Here is a 21,999-nt window from a genome sequence, read left to right as displayed (position 1 = left end):
CTTCCTCAATTTTAGGTAACTAATTAGCACTACCTATTCCGATAATATGAAGTAAGATACTTACAAAACCTGGTTTATTTAACAATATAGTAAACTAGTCGTTCCATTGTTTCATATTTACCCATTATTATATATTGCAGGCGTTTACCTTATGTAAGTTTTCTGTTAATGTTACAATGTTATCTTTTGTCTCAATATTTTTTAGTTGTACCTACTCACATTACTTCTTCATGTTGGATGTTGTAAATTGTATTGTATATGGTTGGATTTTAATAATATGATGATGACCGGTCAATCTGTGGTATAAGTTAAAATATTAAGTGAAGTTTAGGGTGCTTGGAGATGTTTTTGGATGTTACATGCATATATTATAAACTTAATTTTGTGTACTTACATTGTGTTTACATATCACCAATTGATAAATCAAAGATTAAGTAACATGCTGGATGTAAATAATCGCTTTGAAATAATTATGAAAATATGATCTCGAGTGCTTGTAACACGTATCCATCTCCATGAGTCTCACGCGCTATGAACGTTTATCCAAAGAGTTTGTTTCAAAATTATAGTAATGTAGTGCCTTATTTCGGTGATTTGAGAATACAATTATTATGTTTTAACGTCTTAATGTTTCTTGATAAATTATTTGATGGCAACTTCAAATATGTTTTTACCATTGACGTAAAACAGATATGTAACCACACCTACTATGAACACGTACTAATTATATTGGAGAGCGTGTGAGGAGAACATTACGCTTATAACGTATGTGAAGGCAATTTAATAAAATTATAATTAGGTGTAAATAATTTTCAGTGCACGAGACGCCACCCATGTCTGTATAATGTGATTTGTGATATAAGTTAATAGTTTATTTCGTTTGCTCAAAATTGTCTTTTCTTTTTGATCTGTGTACTTATGGTTCATGAAATTTGTAAGACTGTATTTTATTTTGTTGTGTAACATCGTTAGTAAACTTCGGGTTATGAATATAGTTATTTTGAAATTAACACTTGTTTCATTCCTATCCTCTGAAATTAAATGTGTAAGATAAAAAGTGAAAAATAAAACAAATAATTAAATAAAAATAAATAATTTATTTAAGGTTGATCGAATTTTCATACACGTAGTTACGACCGGAGCTCTGGTCGCAGTGACTAGACTGTACACTCAACATTTCTCATATTTATTCATAAACAATATATTTCTGTACAAACAGAAAATCAACACTTAGTAATAAGAGTTACATTTCTACTTATTGTAAACATAAATTATATCACTAATACTCGAGTATTAGAATAATTAAATTCACCGAAAAATAATATTACACACTGCCAGGAGCATTATTATAATAGCTTCCTAAAATTAATTTTGTTAGTCTTATTCGTTACTAACCCAACAAGTGATTACGTCTAAAATTGGCGCCTGCAAAACTAACCGCCGTTAAACCATTCTAAAAATCAGTCCATTTTTTTATTATGGCAACACAGCTGTAACGCTAAGTAAGAAATGCGTTGTGAGACTATCAGTGTTGTTAGATTTGACTGTAGTAATGTATCGCGTAGTCGTTGAACGCTTTGCCACAATGTGTAGGAACTTCCACTACGGCCTCGGTAACACTGGGGGTCGTAGTGAGTGTTAAATGTGACGTCTCGAATTAGAATTCAGTGTCGCCGAGCACGTTGTACATAAGGCGCTTGAATGAGTTCGATTGTTGGATATGCTCCTCGTGTAGGGAATTCACCTGTAATAAAGAATACGTTACATTTCATAATTCAGAAAAAGGATTTGAATACAGTGCCTGAAGACAATGCTCTATAGGACGGCTAGAGCTAGATCATTATGTTTCAAATAGGGGCGATACGAGGCGATACTGAGGAGCGGTAGGGGGTGCAAAGACAAGTAATAAACAACAAAAACAAAATTTAACTGTCAACTGTAAATAGGCAGAATTGCCTATTTGTATAAATTGAAAGATTAAGAATAATCTTCATGTCAGATACACGTCAAAATGGCAGCCAGTAAGAAATACGTATGATACTTACGAAGGTCGTCTGTTTTCCTGTCGGCTTTTGTTCATGGTTCGCTGGTTTCGGAGGTGGCGCTTGCTTCTGCAAATACGATTGTATCTATTAATTTATGCTACGCGTTATAATAAGTAATTAAAACAAGGAATTGTTCACCAAAGTATTTTTTTAACAACCATTTTTTCTTGTGAGGGACTTATGCATCAGCGGATGAAGATAAACAAAGCAGAGACTAGCCGAGAGCATCAGATAGTATATGATAGTAGTATATAGTTGGTACCTTGGGCGGAGGCGCGGTGAAGACCTTGGGTGTGACGGGCGTGGGCACCTCCTGCACGTGGTCGCCCAGCCCCTCCTCCTGCAGCGCGCGGAAGGTCTCGGACTTGGCGGGGTCGTAGAGCACGGTCGGCTTGTGGCTGCGGCGGACCATGGACCGAGCGGGCGCGGGGCGGGGCGTTAGTTTTTAGTCGGTTAGCGGGCGCAACACAATAATAGAGAGAAAACACATTAGATACGATCCGGCAGGAACGTTAGAGGATCGCGGAAGCGGTTAGTGAGTGTACGAGTTTAGTTTTGTTTGTGTTTCAGGAAGGATAGGTCGATAAAAATACTAACATTAATCATGTAGAATAAGTTCTCTACCTTAATTATATTATTTAGTTCGATTATATAAATAGATATAAATAACTTAAGAGCTACATAGTGTATAGTGTTCGCCACACCGTGATCACACAATATGTTGTCGCGTGAACGTGGGGCGCATGAGGAGTCGTATCTGTCGTAAGTATATATAAATGTTCGGAACTCCTGCGGAACAGCTGTCAACATGTCGACGTCGTCACCATGCTTGACGAATACACTGAGCGTGGAGTGAAACAGACCAAGTACGCAAGAATCGAAAAATAGCGAAAATAAAAATAAAATAAAGCATTAATGCATCATGAGGATGGGCGTCGACTGTTGTTTGGCGGCGGTCTAGTAAAACACTTGCCTCTTGACAACGTGCGGCCGCGCGTAATGGCCGTTAGAGCTAAGTAAGTAAAGAAATACTCGATTATTATGTGCATTGTTACATCTATGCATTTCCTCCGATGTATTCCTTGCATATTTTACTTAAATAATAAGCAGTAATAATTTTGAAAAATAATTTTGTCGTCGTTTTCCTAGGATTGTGGTGCGATAAAGCATGGGGAAAATAAATTAAATCCAATAATATGTAGGTATTAGAGAAAACGTATTTACAGAATTTGTATATTACAGTGTCAAGTGGATGTTCTTATGTAACGGTAAGCTTGGCATTCGTCCATGTTGTTCAAATTCATTGCCAAGATATGCGTAGTCAAGATGACTGACATTGCTTTTACTTGACGGTAACTAACTTGTGTGTTGGTACTGTAACGAGTCTAAATAATTTATATCTGCTGCTAGTATATTTGTGACATATCTCTAATTTGTTTTAACTATTTGGGTGTGAATACTCACGGCAAGGGCGAGGTTTGTTGCCTGATCGAGTTAGCGATGTTCTGTTCTGAATATAGATTGATCGGCGAGTTGAACTGCTTGTGCACCACCTGAAGCGATGTTGAACAAATATTAGTGACACAGTACACTAGAAGTGCAGGAACTCACTTCAACTGAACATTGAAAACACGAGAGAGCATCTACAAAGTTTATTTTCAAAATTGTTAAAACACCAATTTCATAACAATAATTGTTTCACAGAAAACGTCCCATAAGGTACCTTGGTTTTAATTTAGCAGACCAAAATCATACTTAGACTAAATTAATTTAGCGAATAGTACAAAAGACACGTTTGAATTTTTAGTAAAACATATTTTTTTATATAAACGTTTGATCTTAGTACACGATTAAGACACTGAGGTTTAAGTAGTTACTCTCTTTACCAACTATGTATATCATGTATGTCGAGAAATAAAACATTTCAGACATAAAAGCTCAAACAAGATGGCGTATAGACACATGAATGTATGAGATCGACGATACATTGCAACAGTATATAAAGTATAAAATATATAAATCTATCCACAAGTAAAGGTAAGACTCTCTTCGACACTGTGGTCGTTTAGATGGGCAATTACCAAAATCTTTATACTAGTCAAGCAGACTACAAATCTCGTAAGACAAGTATCTAAATAGTATTAATTAAGGTACTGTTGCAACATATCGTATCAAGACGACTGGCTTCGTAACAGAAGTTTGTCGCTCATGCCTGAAGCTGATTGATACTGTTCACACAATTTGCACCACCTTATTCGCCTCTTCGCCGACCACTCGCTGCAACACCGACTCAGCCACCTGATTTTTATCAAAAACACTAATTGTACAAAGTCATTCCGTGCGCTAAGTCAGTACTGTTAATGCTATAGATATGTATAATGTAGGTAGGTGTATACATTAGAAAATAAGTAGGACGAAAGTCTACGAACACAATAACATTGCAATATTTGAAATGCTAATAAAAAATGTCCGTAAAACTTATCCTTTTTATTTCCTACATTGTACTAAATAAACTATTCCAAAATTTGCTATTTTACATCCATCATAGATTTTTTACAGTTTTAGTGTGTGTAAAATATTATTGTGTGTAAGTGCGTGCGAGAATAGTGTGTGCGGGTACGTTGTATAACGTGCAACATCTACATATTTTAAACGCTACAGAGAGTCTGTATGAAATATTGTACAAAAGAATTAAGAGCTTACAATAAACATTAGTTAAATTTTAATAGCAGTCTACGGCAAGAGAAATCGAAAAGTACTATAATAATAAACTACATTGATTATGGACGCAATTTAAAATTGAAGTAGGTACGCACTGCGTCAATTACACTACAGATAAAATTAGCCTGTACGTAATATTTGTAGCAATGCGTCGTTTATAAATAAAGCTTTGATTCAGCCAGTCTAATGCGATACGCAAGTGGGGTTTTAACGATGAAGTATATACGTCATAAATATTTCTACAAGACTATTATAACATGCGCGGATTATTGTATGCTGGTAAGCTTTTCGATTTAAAAGAGTAGGTAACATTACATTTTGTATTTCACTCTTGAAAATATAAATATTTATATTATATGTATTCAGAGAAGAAAAATGTTTCCATGTTTATTGATTCAGTAAGTGTATGTAGAAATGGATTCATGTGATAGATACATGGAAATGGGCTATACATCTCAAATTTTACATCAAATTTTATAACTTTCGAATTGGAAGAACCTTCTAACTTAGGACATTAATTATGCAATTTTGATTAGAGATTACGACGTTCGTTTACCTCAATAAAGGCTTTTAATAATTATAGTCATTTCATTTAAATGTTCCAATAAGACTAACATTTGAATATTGTATCAAGTATGTGGTGTGTGGTGGTGTAGTGGTGTTACCTTCTGTCTCATGAGTGTGTCGCGGTAGTCGTGGCTGGGGGGCGCGCGCATGGCGGGGTTGGGGTGGTGACGCAGGTAGCTCTCTGTGGGGCCTGGCTCGCGGCGCACCTTCGCGCCCGGCAGCACCAGGGGTGTAGTGCGGTATGGCTGTAACACCACGCTCCTACTTAGGATAAGGGTACACAACGGAACAAGAAGAGTGATGAGGAATTAATCGCCTTCTACAGTGAACGTTAGTTTTTACGAGTGGGTTTAATTAATATTAGGATTATGTTAGGAGTTGTTACTATCGTATGAGTTTGTACAGCGAGTTAAGGTAGTGTAATTGTGATGAATGATTTGTTCTACTCTACATGATTGTCTGATAACTTATTTTAAACAATTATGTATACTTATTCAGATGTATTTTACAGAATGGGAATGGTAATCGTTTTTTGTTATAGGTAAAATGGCTCTTAGATTATTATGAAGAAGACGTGACAGGCTAGTACTACTAAGTCTTAATTACAGACTACGAAAAGCTGCACATTCAACGAATTCTTTGTTATACAACTTTAACATGAGGTATCTGATAGCTATTCTTCAATTAATATTTAGACACCTTTACGTCAGAGATGTCTATCACATTTTGGCACACAAGACATATAGGGAATAAATGTTAATGCAGTCATGATATTGAGATTGCGAATGGAAAAGCCAACGTTGTTTGTATCAAATATACAACCATGATCTAGAATAGTTGGCTCACATCACAGGCTAAATATAGCGTACGTAGTAGCAACATAAACTGACACAACACCGTAAAACGAACAACGGCCATCATAAACTTGTGTTTCGTTTACAGCTTCTGTTAACTGTAGTTAACAACATTCACATATACTGAACGAACAAGTATGTGTTTGTCACATATTTGTGACCTTTCCGAAGGTCGCAGACGAAACTATTAAAATGCCAGCGATTTCCTTCAAGCTCAATCTGTATCAGAAATCAGTTCGAGGTTGACACTAATCAGACGTTTTCTCTGAAAAAAATCTTTGGTATTTACGCAAAGTTTAGCCGATAAACTTGTCGGTTCGTACTTCACGTCTAATAATAACCCGAGGCTGTTCCATGTGGGTTATGATATGACTTCTGACACGATTTCGTTATATTTATACAGATGTGTGAAATTCAGGTCGTGGTCGAATAACAAATTGGTAAAATGTAACTAGGAACATTGTGATTGATACTCATTACAAATATGGGTGCAATATTGTCTTTAGTCGATAGATTAAATAGCATTTCTGACAATATTCGTTTAGGCACATATTTGCTAATGAGCAAACAACACATCGTTTATTTGCGTCGATGTTTACAAAAGCGGGAGCTTTCGCCACTGACGCAATGCTCTATGTTGGTCAGTGGTATAAAACGAGTAGTTTCATCAAGTAGGCAATCTGTCTATAATTTCAGCGATGGTTTCTTTTAATCACACTTCCCCTATGTTATTTAACTATTGAATATTTAGATATCACATTGGTACATAATTTTAATGCAATTGAAGGCTTGAACAAGGTGAAGTAAACATTTTCCAGTGCCAATATTTTGTTACCTCTACCTCTATCTACATTTATGAATCTTGTAGATTAGGCAAAACGTCCAATGCTGCCAATATCTGGAAGATTAGTCAGAGTGAAATCTCTTTTAGTATTCTGTAGGTGTTGGAGCAAAATAGACAGCTTCACTAAGCGACAGATGTAGAAATTGTCCATCTCCACATTTAATGGGTACACACGTAAACAGATTAGGTAAATAGCGGATACAATAATACTTAGTTAATATATTGTATACAATTGCACTGCATTTGTTCGTTGGGAAGTAATAAGATTTGTAAAAAACTTTTTCGTGTTTAATTAATTATATTATCGAAGAGCGAGGGATTTATATTGACTTGCTTCTAAGAGACTGAATCGATTATGAATAACACTTAAATGCCAAATGTATTTAACAGAAAATAGTGGAGTAAAAGTGTTTATATTTACTTCTAGTTTAAGTAAACGTTGGCATGGAGACTAATCATCATTAGCATTAAATATGGACACATAGCGTCACACATTTGTGTTGAAAGATCAAGTGGGTGTAAAAAATTTACTGACGTGACATTCATACTAAAATAACTTTACAGCTGGCGATTTAATATCAAAAGGAGGTCGTAGGATATACGCTCAATGACAAGAGTTGTTTCCATCCAAAAGGATGAATGGTTTATTTAAAACAAACTTCTTTTACGGATGCTAATGCAGATTTGTTTTCTCGAATAAACAATAGATTGTATATATTGTCCAGGTTTATGGATTTGATACGCTTCTTTATTTATTCGTATTTGATTTGAGTTTAGTTGCAGCGATTAGAAATAACCCTTTGAATATCGACATACGGGACCCAACAAAAAAATATTTCTCGCACTGAGCAACGCTTATTTTACAGTTTAAGGATAGATTGATAATAGGACTGTAGGATATTAGCGATTTTAACGTTGATTCCTAGAAATTTCCCTCGTGTTCAAATTAGTAGAAAGGGTTAAACATTTTCCCAAAACATACTTTAAGTACTTATTAGCCTTGGGAATTTTATTACTTAGGGTCTAATTTGGCGTATCATTTTACGTCCAAGCGACACATAAGTACTTGTTTAGACTTGAAGAATTCGTTTTCGTTACTTTAACTACGTAAGTGAATTTTAACACAGAATTTTAGCTTTTCAGAATGAAGAATATGGATAGCAGACAGCAAATGCGATCGTAAAAATGTATCAAATCAAGCTTTTGGTTTTTAGGTGTGTTGACAATAAACACATTCACGTCTGGGATATTGACGTAGGAATATCTGTTTCTTTTTTGTGGTGATCGAAATTGGCGTTTTAACGCCAAGTATGCATATTAGTGGGTAAGTCAGTTTAAATCGCAATTTAAATGGTTAATTCCTTTCTGAGCAATAGTTTCTAACTTTCAAAATAAATCTGAATAAGGCAGGTAATAAACGATTAATTACAGCGCATCATTAAAATACTATCTTTGTAGTTGTTTTATCCTAAATCATAATCTATGGTAGCAACACTTACAATTTTTTCCGGAAAACTACATCGTGAAAACCGCGGCTGAAATATTACATCACATATTTTGTAACACTACGCGCGCCTCAAGTGCTCCAAATTTAGCTTTTGCTTCAACATCCTATGTAACGCTTGTATCGATGACGTTCTCATCATTTGTGATTTAATACCAATATTGGTATCACTACACGTACTTCAGGAAACTAGGTGTTAGGCAAGTGGCAGTTACAGAAATAGCAGGTATTATAGATTATGTCGCACGCACCCAGTTGGTGACGACCTCGTCCTCAGGATGCATGGGATCCTGGTAACCGTTGGGGAAGAAATTAGGGTTGACGGCCATCGTGGTAGCACTTAGTGGCGCGGACGTGTGCCGTGCAGAGTTTGATCGCGAACTGCCGCTCCAGCCGTCCTCTCCCGAGTAAACAACGCGATTTCAATGCATTCTATTTTGGAAATATGGCGGGAAAATAGGCGTCAGCGTGGGCGAAAATCTACAGCGCGCCCGCAGAGCCTTGCGCCACATAAAACATACATTATTTATGTGTTTTTTCCAAATATTTATAACCAACAATAATATAAATTATATTTGTACTATGTGTTCCATACGTTAAATAAATAGAGGTAAGCAAAAATGCTATCACACAGTATCCCGAAACAATGTCATGACATTATTTCGATCGTCATCAATTTATCTTGGTGTGTTAAAAAAGTTAAACACTGAAGTCAATGAGAACGTTTATTGCGAATTGTATTAGAAATACGACCGCAGTGGTAATCTATTATTGAGATTCATGATTCAGAAAACGAATTTAGCATGGCTCGGGAACGTTCTAAAACTTCGATGAATTATTGCCATATTCCTATTTTATTTGGCCGAGAGTGGTTATTGGTTTACGCACGAACGTGCACATTCCGTTGTGGGGCATGCGAGCGCCTTCGGGTGGTATTAATTAGTAACTTAACGTTATTAGAAGATATTATAACGTTGGCGGGCCTCCAATATACGTCATGGGTTTAGTTTAGGTGTACACAGTGTTAACCTATATCTTAAATCAAGGATACGCGTGAAGTCATCAGTATGCCTACATAACAGTGTTGGGCAAAATTTAGTTTGATTGATGATTGATGATTAAGATTAAATTATTTAGTCATGACTAATGAATAATGACTAAAAAAATTCAATCATGAGTCGTGATTGATGATTAATTAGTGTTAGTGTTAGTTATTCAATCATGACTAAAATTCTAATGACTAAAAATAATAGTTAAATAAAACTAAGCTTTTCAAGTCTACGTTCCATGACTGTTGATTTGTTAATCACAGGTTTTTAATTAAAGCTAGTTTTACAACAGAATCAGTTAATTTTTTTTTTAATTTACACAGGTACACATTTGCAAAAATAAGTTCGGGCTAATTTAGTTTAAAATAATTTAAATTGCTTTTTAAAACTACGCGTTTTGAAAATCAAATTTTATAAATAATGGAATTATCTTCTTTCAGTCCACTTAATGTGGTGATAAGTTATAGTTTTATAGATGTGTTCAATTAAACTAAAATTATGTCACCTGAATTATTTTTTTTAGTTTAATCATCATACAAAAATACAATAAATTAGTCATCAGTCATTTAATCATTAAATGATTGATGACTAATTTATTTAATCATGATTATGATTATTATTTTTACTCATGATTAATTCAATCATGACTAAATAATTCATGACTAAATTAGTCATGACTAATCAATTGATTGAAAAAATTAGTTGATTGACCCAACACTGCTACATAACATGCCATAAGTCGCTTTAGTTGCAATATCCATTTTAATTTTATTCTTACATTGAAATGCTTAATAGGTAGGATAATAGTTTATTCTAGATTGATACGACTTAGTTACATTATGTCCTTCATTACTTAACAAATTTTCTACGGTATCCTACTTATTAACTTTATTTAAAGGAACCTACAACCTCGCAACAAATAGGACAACACACGTTAAGTATAGCATTGAATATATTCAAGCATAAGATAAGATTACCTACCACCTTCCTACTTATCAACAACACAAATGCCTTTAGCTCTTTAGCCACCAATGTGCTTTTGATTTGCGATTGCATTTTACAAACAGTATACGATAGCTCTACGACAGCCTCTAGATCGACAGCAAAATTTCAAATTTTCCAGAAACATCTCATCACATCTATTCCAAAAGCATCTAATCACTTAAGCAGACCAAATAACGTGGGAGAACATTGAAAGTTTAAGAGAAAATTAATATCAGAACGACTGTACTTTGGCAAACCACCAAATTATGTAATTACACATGATTAGTTGAATCTATATGAAATCATGACATGACCTCAAATGAAAATAATGATCATACGATGTGAGTGAACTCGTTCAAGAACGAAAAATAATCGTGTCATTATGTTTTACAGTAAAGCAAGAAAATATGTGAGGCGTGCTATAGTTTGTCAAGCGAATTGTCTTAGATGTAGGCCACATATTTCCGTTAAGTGTCTAGAATCATTTTTTTTGCTTTTCTGCGCCAAGTTGCACGGAAGCGAGAAGTGAGTCAAAGCTTTAATGCGGACAATTACATTTCCCAAACATTAATTTGTCTTTTTAGTAGACGCTATTTTAAATTGTTACTTTTTATATTCGCCACACAAGCTGCTCAATATTTCATTGCTAGGATTTCAAATATATGTAACACAGTGAATGTTGTATTCATGGCCCGAATTGTACTTGAGAAGCAACCCCATAATTCATCGATGTAATGTTGCTCTTGACCGACAACTCAACTAGCGCCACCTGTTGGCCAACTTTCCGATATTATCTTAGTGACCTGAATCGGTTCCTTACATATTTTCCGGTTGAAATATTCCACTGCTTTCAATTCATATTTACCAAGGAAACTTACCTTATCTTTTAATACCTCTTAAGTCCGATTTCAAAACACAATATTCCACCGATTGCTCGACATACGTCTTCTCTTAATATAAGAGGACTAAGCATCGTTCTGATCAAGTGAGGGTTAGAAAATGCATCATTTCAAGAACTTTTATGAGAGAGTGAGACATAAGTAAGTACCCAAATGTTGAAAAGGTTAGTTACTGACCTGACTGCCAATTGATTCGTCGATAGTTTCATCGGTGCGTGTGGAGGACGGCGAGAGCATCAGAGTCCTGTATTCTCCCTCCAGTTGCAGAGGGTAGGTGTAGATAGGCGCTGGCGGCGGGCCGTGGTCGCGGGCGGGCACCGGTGTGCGGGGCAGGGACTCGGGGCCGCGCCACGCAGTAGCTGGCAGCGGGCTTGGGGTCCTGCATTTAAATACACCAGTAAACATCAAGATTCAAAACTATCTATCTCGAGGTCTACAAGATTTCTTTTTTTTTTCAAATATAGTTATAGTGCTTTAGGAAAACAGGAAGGGGGTTCATTATTATTATATTATTGTTTGTCGTCAATCGCATAAACTCGTAAGCCAGCCAGATAGCTATAGTTGATGTACCGCACACAATATTGACTAAATATCAAAATAACCTCACATGTTCCGTTTTAATATTACACTTAAAATGGGTCAAGTAGTGTCTCTTATAATTTTATGACGTCGCTATAGTACTGTGAGAATTTCTAGACTTTGATTCTGTTTTGTATACTTTCTTATAATAGATTCAATGAGACTGCCGACCTTTGGCTCAATCTCTCAGCTACGCCGTTAGTGCGACTAAATTATTTAGCCATTGGGAAATTCTGACACGTGCTATTTGTTTTCTTTAATCTTTCGTAAAATCGTACAATTATTTTTAGTGCTGAATATTCGAAAAAACTTTAGTAAATGCGGAATTACACATTCTTGAGCAGGTCATAGCATTGACTTTACTTTGAATACATACCAATGTGTTTTAATGGTGATTCGGCTACAATAGCTCCCAAATAACCAATACTTATTTCAAGAATTAATATTTTTTATGAAGCCGAATCTACTGAGATTTGGGATAGACAATCACAATTGAAAATGCCTTGAAATGAGTTGGTTCATGCAGTAAAGAAATGTTGCGTCTCGAATAAAGTACATTCTTAATTTTAATCACAATATCTCGTCATAATTTAACAAGTGAATTTAGATACAATATGTCATATCCGAATCAAGCCTTTGAAAATCACCAATAGAATAATTTGCTAGTCATGGCTTAGCCTTTCTTCAACACTATGTTGGAGTCGGCTTCTAGTCTCACCGGATGCAGCTGAGTACCAGTGTTTTATATAAAGCGAATAATTAATAATTTGCTAGTATATTTTGCAATAATCCGAACGATTGTTTGTGATTTCAATCATCATAAAGGTTAAAATATAGAATTATTACTCCTGACGGAAAATTGGCAGTCAGTTTTATAGAAAGTAGGCAATAATTAATGTAAATGAGAATGATACCTGTATGGTGCTGCAGCGGCATTTGGCACGGGCGATCGTGGCGCCAAAGGTGTGCCAGATCCACGCGGTCCTTCACGGTCCACGTCCCTACACATGGTACGAGGTGAGTATGACATGTAGTGACATTCAATAATGCTGTTAATACAAGGTTCTACAAACTGACGGTAATATCTGGCGTCTTTGAACTAATATGGACCAAGCTAATCACTTAACACAATTTAAATTTAACCCATTACTGTCCCACTGCTGGGCAAGGGTCTCCTCCCGTAATGAGGGAGGGGTTAAGCCTTGAGTCCAACAATTGAGTATCATAATTTACTAAATCAAAATTACCAGATACAGATATTACCCACAATTTGTACTGCAACCGTATGTCATGGACAAGTATAACAAAATATAGGTTTGAATTCTGGACTAATTACAGAGCCACTAAGAAATGCTTACTAAACAAATAGCTATAAGTATGCTTTGTAATTTGTCCACGAACACATTTCTATGAACATTCAGAGGATAGATGCAAGACATTTATTTAAGAATATCATTAAAGTACACATAGGTTTACACAATCATACAGATACTAACTATCTACACGAATAAAATATATCCCATGCAACAAATATTAATACTCGTAGCTATTACAAGATATGCGTATGTAAATACATTTTAGATTGACTGTAGAGCTTAACACCTGTTTCAATAACAAACATTTTTAAAGTATACAATATTATTTATATGTCTTACCACCAAATATTTTCCTAGGCTTACAACATCGATAAATTACACATGCCTTAATATTTAGAAAAGATTCAAGGAGACTAAATATAGCAAGCAATCATTTTCACGAGCTTTTATCTGACGTACATAATATATATCAAAATGCAGTGTGATACTGAATTATGAAACACAAAACCCAATCTTCAATAACGGCAGTTTTGTAATTTTGTATGTTCAAATGTTTTATTGGAGGCATATCTCATATTATATGTCAGACAACTCTGTTTTTAACTCAATTTTTTCTCTTGAAAAAAACGTCTTTAAAAAAACACATATTATGGTTCCAAAGTTTAAGATTGCACGTATTTTCGGGAAATTCAGTATCACGGGAAACATAAATAAACATCGAGCTAGGTGAAGGGCAATAGATGACACCTAGTGCAGCTTACTCAGCGAACTCGTGATAGAACGTAGGTGTGGGCACGCGCCCGACAAAGCTGCCGGAAGCGCGGGGCACCGAGTATAGGTGAGCGCTAGATCCACCCCTGTGTGTGCATACTCATTTTGCTTACTTTCTTACATATTCAATGTCAGTAAAAATATCTGATAAACTCAATACCTAGGATTAAGACGTTTTTGCACGTTTTAAACAATGTACAGTAACTTTAGAACTGATTAGCTATCAGTGGATCAATTTTGGAACCGATAAACTAGTTGCATCAAATCTGGCCATGGTTATGGCCAACTCTATAAAGCCGCTATATGAACATTATCTATTTTCCAATCATAAATCAATATTGTCTTGTGACATACATATAAGAAGAATAACCTAAATACGTAAGAACTATTTCTAAATTATAAGTGAGCGATATTACCTCTGTACGACAATCCTGATCTGTTTTTGTGCATTTTTGAAGAGATTCTGTGCGTCTTCGTGTCGCAGATCACGTGCGTCGTAGTCGTCGATCTTCGCAATAATGTCTCCTCGGATCAGTTCACGACCAGCGGGAGCACCGGGTGTCACCTGGAAAACATTTATTTATTACTATTAATGTTTAATAACTAGTCTACTGCTACTTGAGGAATATATTTATGAGTAAAAGCTTTTAAAATGTTTTCAGCGAGTATATTCTCAACGCTTGATTTGTGTATTTATATGCAGCTCGAATGCATCCTGTCTGAATACAGGAAATTTATTCAATAAGCTCCATTGCTGTCGAAGCAGCTGCCGTATCAATCTCAACGTGCCTGTTTATTTAAACTGGAAAATATGGAGGTGTTTGAAGTTTAGCCGCAAAAGTTCAGAAAATGATTATTGCTGTTCTTTTTTAAATTCTTCAAAGACGTGGGCTATTCTTGCAAATTTTACGAGTTCGTAAAAAATGTTACGTTTATACAAAACACAATTTGTTGAAAGTCGAAAACAATGTATTAACGCTTGCACTTAGTAAATGGCCTAGTTCTAAAGCTGCGAATATGTAGGTATGAATAAACAATATGCAATCTGGAAATATGCGGCATATAGAAGGCTAGGCGGGCCGTGACATTCTGAAGTTTGAACTATGCGTTCAATAGACGCGGTCACCTTCAAGGGTACGTATAATCATAAACAAAATATTTTTCAGTCACCTAGGTGGCTTTGCCAAGAACGAAATTAATTATTTTTGGTTAAAACCGTTCCCGTAAATTATATAGGTACCTCGAATTTACAGAAAATAATAAATACGACGGTGTAATTAGAGTTGGCAAAGATTATGAGCTTAAAAGATTATTCTTTATCGAAACCAGTATGCCTAAGGAGTTGGAACAGCTGGAGAGTAATTTAATAGGGCTGGGTGAAGGGTGTAACGAATTGCATTTACTAGGACGACCTTGTCACTAGGGTAGACGAGAGGGGAAGCGGGGAGCTTGCAATGAGTTTGGCCAGTGGCCAGGCTAAATGCGTCCGTCGGCGTCGCCGCGCCAACCTGACATTTTTTATTGAAAACAACCGACGGATCGGATGGAGGCCGCGTCGCATCGACGGCTCGACCTGCGCAAATCCATCACACACTTCCTCGAGTCAATGGCGAGGACATGCATCTATATTTATTCTTATCCATCAACACGGTTTGTGGCGAAATTTTTGTGGAGACGTCAACTCTAATTCGTTGTGTTTGATGAATTTTTTGAGACGTTACAGCTGGCTAACGTCCATCCGCATTACATTCACAGACACGCAGGTGATGCGTAAGTGCTTACGTCAGGTAACCATCCTGGATTACGTATACACGGTAACAGATAACTAACTAGTTCATTAAGTTTAAATGGCTAATAAGAAGGTACACTTTTTTTAACCAAAGTGTTTGATTTATCACGTAAGTGTATTTTTCAAGCAATGACAGTTTTATTGGTTAAGCTGTAAATAAACTACATATTTTCACTTTTTTTATTTTTGTTTGAACTAATTACGAGAATACGGAATACAAATTAACAAAACTAACATGATATAACATGTGTTGGCGCTATTACATAAATACATCAAACAGAAAAAATAACTAGGCACTCGCCTTCTTAAAATTATATTTCTACATGTAAAAAAATACTAATACCGTTTATTATGTACTTTTAAATACCGTAAATAAATGATGAATGCCAGATTAAGCCCTTAACTAAGTAATCTATTAAAACCTGTATTCATAGTACATAACGTACTTTTGAAGAATACTCAGTATCTAAATGTCCGGTTCGGATACACTATGAGTTTTCAATTTTAAAAATCTCCGTAGAAACAATGAGCAGCTTCAAACTGTATTTTTTTAAAGCGTACATTACTGGCTGAACAAGAACAGCGATTATTATTATTAATAACTGGTGTTGAAACGATTTCAACTTATAGCGCGCCAATACATCATCGGATGTTCAATGTTAGTGATAAAGATGAGTCTGTAATGAGAGCATTTCTAACACAGGAGAAGTATTCTTTGAAAATATATATATTAATAAATCCATAGGATAAATGAGAGAGGACACTTAAAGTAGGTGGGCATGGTAGTTTTATTGAATGTAGAGACAGTAATTTAATCTACCACATCTTATCTGTTGACAACCCACTCCCTTTGGGAATTCCCTCGGCCACCATTTTACGATTACATAAACTTCAAATGGAAGAAATTAACAGGTGCTGAGATTGGTTGCCAAGACATGACATCAATTTATTATGAATTGGCTAATTACTCCGGCCCTTGGCTATTTCAAGATCTTATGATTAGGTACAAGCATTTCTTTCATGAAATAGAATGCCAGATGTTTTTTCCTGTAAAGTGTATCGAATCGATTGACTCATCGGTGCCATATGGAGAGGAAGTAACGAAGGCATTTTATAGCAACGTAAAAAGAAAATTGAGCTCAAGGCTGTGTTTGCGATTGAAAGATTTATGACAGCCAAGGTCAACGGCAAGATTATTTACTAAGTGCATTTCTCGATCGATGGTCTAAAGGGAAACAGATGTAGACCAATCATTTGCATAACGTTCCCAAAAATATGTATGTAGGTTAACGTAAAATGTTGTCTATATAATAAATTTGTGATAATATGTAGGTTATAATTTTAAACCTAACTAGCCGCTAGTTTTGTACTGTACCAATATTAAATTACCTAATGTATATTTTAAATTTAGGAGAATGCTGACAACACACTTATGTAGGTACAATATTCATGATGCATTTTAAGTACGTCTTACACGATTTCTGAAAAATATATTTTCTGTGTTGGAATGTGCGAGGTATATACCTAGTTGTGTATTTCAATTATTTAGAAACAGGTTTTTGAAAGATATTGTATAGCGAACAACGAATTTAATCGTAAAATCTTTAATGGTGACGTTATGATAAGGGCAGATGTATGATCATGTTCTGTCTATTTTATTTACGTTTACTGTTGTAGGGATTTAAATTTTTCTATCTACAACTTATGAACTTTCTACTACGACTATTAGCTATCACTGATGTATCATTAAAATCTTGAAACTAACATATGTAAACCACAAAGTACGCCAGTATGCGTGGCCAAGACATACGCGTACATGTGATTCATAAGAACTTAACATATATAAAATATCCCCTGTACTCAGTTTGATATACATAAAATGCATCTTATTTCATAATCTTATGGAATATTTTAAACTAATTCTATCTCAAAATATCCTACTAATAAACATCGGCGCCGCTTCTATGAAGTATATTTAACAATAATATCAACAACAGCATAATTTAATGATACCAGTTTAGTTGTTTGGGTACTCTCGCGGTACCATTTATTATAATTTTTTGCTCTACTTTCCACACTCAGGCTGTAAAGCAGCCTTTTTTTAAAACCTATGACTGTCTCACTGCTGGTCAAGAATCTCCTCCCGAACGAGGGCGCAGGTTAGGCCTTCAGTCCACGCTGGCTAAGTGCGGGTTGGGAAAAACTTATGGAATTATAATAAGCCGTATTAGTCAGTAAATGAAAAAATGACTTCTGGCAAATTGACAGTGACATTACTCATAGTTTATTTTGTCCAAAATTTTTGAGAGTTCGTCAACATCTAACATTCACCTGGTTTTTTAGAACAATTTTCCTTAATGACAAGCACCAATACGTTAGTACTTATTTAATTATTTTTTTCTTGTTGTACAATGTCAGTATTTCGATACATCTAGCAGCTAAATGCATGGCATATAGTACCTATCCAACCAAGTTAAATCTACGAATTCACGTGCTCCATAAATCGGAAGAATCTACACCTATCTATACTTACGAACAAATACCTATGTATTTAAAACTACATGCACAACTACGTATATTCTTTAGTACGGGATCAATATAACCTTATAATCTATGATAGTACATAAATTGCACGTAAACATTTGGTTCATTGGCAATTGAAATATTTAGGAACACTAATTAATTAATAATACAATTACTATAGGGTCGATCTCAACAAAACAAAATTAGCTGTACTAACAGCGATACGGTGTATGATGTATCCCAACCTATAAGAGCACTATAATGTCTGCAGTTCAGGGGTTCAACTAACTCTCCAAACTTGTTATTTTACTGGGCTCTTTTACCGATAATTTTACCTGGCGATACAAAAATCATTTCAAAACTCCCTACACATGATTTAACCCGGGTAATTGAACGTGTTAAAGAGGCTTGAAATAATAAAAATCTGAAAGTGAATAATATTTGTAGGTAAGTCACAGGATGCTTTTTCCAGACCACGATCTCAGCCAGATACAACACAGGTAAAAATATTTGCTACTCACACCTCCCACACATACTATTTAAGTGTTATATTTACAGCAAGATAGCACGCTTTGCAAACAATGAGGTTTTTCCGCGACTCTACATTTTAATTTAATTCTGCATTTTGTGTTGAAATCACTTTTCGACGGAAGCGTATTGTGAAATAAATAAATGTTGGATCATTAGCCTCCTTTCAGTGTTGCCAAAGTAATTAGTGTTTTGCCTGAGGTTTAGGTCAGCGCACAACGGAATGAGTTGAAAATGGACGATAGAGTGCAACAAAACTGTAAAATGCATTTTGTTCACAATAAGTTTAACTTTTGAGGCTAAGGTTATTTAGTCGAAAGGCACGGCCGCAGCTTACTTTGTTTATACATAGTGTAAACACAAATCAAACGAGAATATAAGATTCCAATTTTAGTTTTACAAAGTAAGCTTTTGAGTACGTGTACTTAGTTTTGGAGGCCAAAGAGAATGGAAATGTGCGATGGAAAAAACCTTCAGAAGCCTTTTGAAATCCGTCGTATAGGGCGGTTATGAAACTGAAAAATGTAAGAGATTAGCATATCGGGGTCATGTCGCATCGTCGTCGGCAGCTGTCGAACGACTGGTGACCGACACGTCCGAGAATAATATCTGTTATAAAGAGAGTTCGTCGACGTTCTACATATATTTTAATGATGTTCTAGATAATCTTTACACAACGGTTGTTTCCTGATATTTTAAAACGGCTCAACAGATACTTGAATTATAAAAATAGCTGAAGTGCTTCATATTGTCGCTCGCCGGTAAAATAGCAGACTGAGAGACAACGCTATAAATATTTTCGTAACCCAGACGATTTATAAAATAATACTTGTTGTATCATTTAAAATTTCAAAGCTTATTTCTCCACCAGTTTCGTACCGAGAGACTAACTAGTGTAACTATCAGATAGATGGATGGAAGTTCGCAAGGTACGGGAAGGATACCTACGTTACGTTCCTCGTCAAGCTAGATAACGTTTTATTTACAAACAGTGCGGTACGACTGGAGCGGTGGGTGTGTTTACACCGGCACGTCGCGGAGCGTGCCGGCGACAACGGTGAGGTCGGGGCGGGTCGGACACTACGGAGAGGCTATACCCTGGTGACGATGAGCGGCGTGGCGAGGTCCGCGCCGCCCACGAGGCGCAGGCCCCAGTTGACCTCGCGGCTCTCGCGGCGCAGCGTCACCACGAACGTGTGCAGGCGGCCCATGGCGCGGAGCGCGGAGTGCGCGTGACGAGGCGCGGAGTGCGAGCGCGCCGGCAACACGCGACGTTGTGTGCGCTAAATTAGCTTCACCGCAGATCCGCTCCGCCCCCTGCCCCCCTAGACCACTGCATGTAACCCTGCCTTCGCAATCGACCTAATTCGATTTACGGAAACTCTGGGATATATCGATGCTTGATTATCCAGCCGCTCCGGCAGCGCGACCACTCTATGTTTACGTACTCCAAATTATAATGTCTGGACACATAAGACCTACATAAATTTTGGGTTAGCCATGATCGTATCAGACGGCAATAAAAGTAATGCAGTTTTGACATCCTGTACCAGATTTCAAATACTTAATTTCTTCCCTTCCAGCACTATTTTATACGTAAAATATAAACCAAAAGATAGTCTATTCTATATTGATAGAATGTATACTTAGACTTGAAACAAAACGGATAGTATTGTTCCCCTAAATCATACAACGAATGATATTTAAATTAAATATAGAACTATATCATCCAAGGGCTACGATTCAGAAGGTAGAGGTCATTGCCGATCAGTCATCGTAACGTTATATCTTCATAATATACAAGCCTGGCAAACTAGCGCGATTTATTGTTATTGGGATATATTTAGACCATTGATGAATTATTAATAACTGATGAAAACCCATAAGGAATTGGCATGAGACTTCAGTTGGCATCATGAGTTACTTTATGTATATGACCGACAATCACTGTAAGTAACACACCTATCAACATTTTCTCACTAAATACATCAATTTTCTAAATATACAATCACATATTTATCTGTACCTATGTAGCTTTATCTTATATCTTTATTTCACAAATCAACACGTACCAACTTAATTGTGAATACTACTACTATTCAATTTATTGTTGAAGCATAATTCATTGCATTAGTTACAAGCCGATAAAAGTCCCCATTTAATGATTAGTTTAAAAAGTGAATAATTATTATTACTAACTGTAATGTATATCAGAGAACAAAATCAGTTAGTTTTTTTCCACGCCAATGATTGGTTGAAGAACATCTTAGTTAACAGACAGATCACCAAATACTAACTAGTGAATATTGAACTATATCATATTGTAATGTGTCAGTTGGTGTTACACAACCAATGCGCACATTCCATCACTACGATTTCCGCTAACTACTGCTACAATACTAAACAAGTGTAGAAGATCACATGTCTTACTTTTTTCTTCTGTCCGAAGTCCCTGGGCTCGCTTCCAGGATCAACTACACGCTGGTGTGGCACTCGCCAGAAAGGAGGCCTCTCGTACATCGGCATCTTCAACACTTCTCAGATCCTTTTTCCAGCAAAACTAGCACAAAAACGTCCTTATTAAAATATTATACAATCTTTCTAATCGTCGAATGAAAGGTGCAGTTGCAGTTATAATGCATACTATTATAAACCTTTCATAATCGGCCGTCAGTTTAATATCATAATGCATTCACGTAGGTGTTTGGCAACATTTCCATGTGATAAATCACCTGTGCTATGGACAAGGACGGCCGGCCACGGGAAAAATTCCACGTTAGACACCACGTGGAACACGTAGTGGGGGGACGCATGGGACACAGGGCTCACTCACCAGGGGGGGCGCCGCGTCGTGACTTGTTCAGCGCCGCTCGACCAGTGCCGATTTCTATTATCTCGAATGATTCTCTCGCAACATCAAACTATATTCTATTTTTCGCGTCGCGTCGGGGATAGCGGCGGGCGTCAGTACCACGGATCGTGCTTCGAATGATTTACAAGGGGAGCCGGACTACACGAGCTGTTTC

At 36.2% G+C, this 21,999-nt stretch overlaps 1 protein-coding gene across 5 annotated transcripts; it reads right to left on the bottom strand.

The window, feature by feature from the left end:
* Positions 1 to 1,077: 1,077 nt before the first annotated feature.
* On the bottom strand, positions 1,078 to 21,943 carry Zasp66 (PDZ_signaling and DUF4749 domain-containing protein Zasp66). Of its 5 annotated transcripts, XM_076114325.1 has the most exons (12): positions 21,807 to 21,943; positions 21,404 to 21,533; positions 14,550 to 14,698; positions 14,124 to 14,219; positions 12,961 to 13,047; positions 11,645 to 11,846; positions 5,432 to 5,578; positions 4,296 to 4,343; positions 3,510 to 3,598; positions 2,308 to 2,443; positions 2,046 to 2,111; positions 1,078 to 1,744 (listed from the first exon to the last, which is right to left on the bottom strand). In XM_076114325.1, exons 2-12 carry the CDS (start codon positions 21,497 to 21,499, stop codon positions 1,658 to 1,660), a joined length of 1,203 nt encoding a protein of 400 aa, XP_075970440.1. In that variant the 5' UTR covers positions 21,500 to 21,533; positions 21,807 to 21,943; the 3' UTR covers positions 1,078 to 1,657. The 5 variants fall into 5 exon arrangements, with proteins under 5 accessions (XP_075970440.1, XP_075970439.1, XP_075970441.1 ...); XM_076114324.1 differs by lacking the exons at positions 21,404 to 21,533; positions 21,807 to 21,943 and adding an exon at positions 20,071 to 20,257; XM_076114326.1 differs by lacking the exons at positions 4,296 to 4,343; positions 21,404 to 21,533; positions 21,807 to 21,943 and adding an exon at positions 20,071 to 20,258.
* Positions 21,944 to 21,999: the final 56 nt, after the last annotated feature.

Source organism: Anticarsia gemmatalis, chromosome 5 (assembly GCF_050436995.1).
Source record: "Anticarsia gemmatalis isolate Benzon Research Colony breed Stoneville strain chromosome 5, ilAntGemm2 primary, whole genome shotgun sequence".
NCBI lineage: Eukaryota > Metazoa > Arthropoda > Insecta > Lepidoptera > Erebidae > Anticarsia > Anticarsia gemmatalis.
This window is presented reverse-complemented; position numbering and strand designations above follow the sequence as displayed.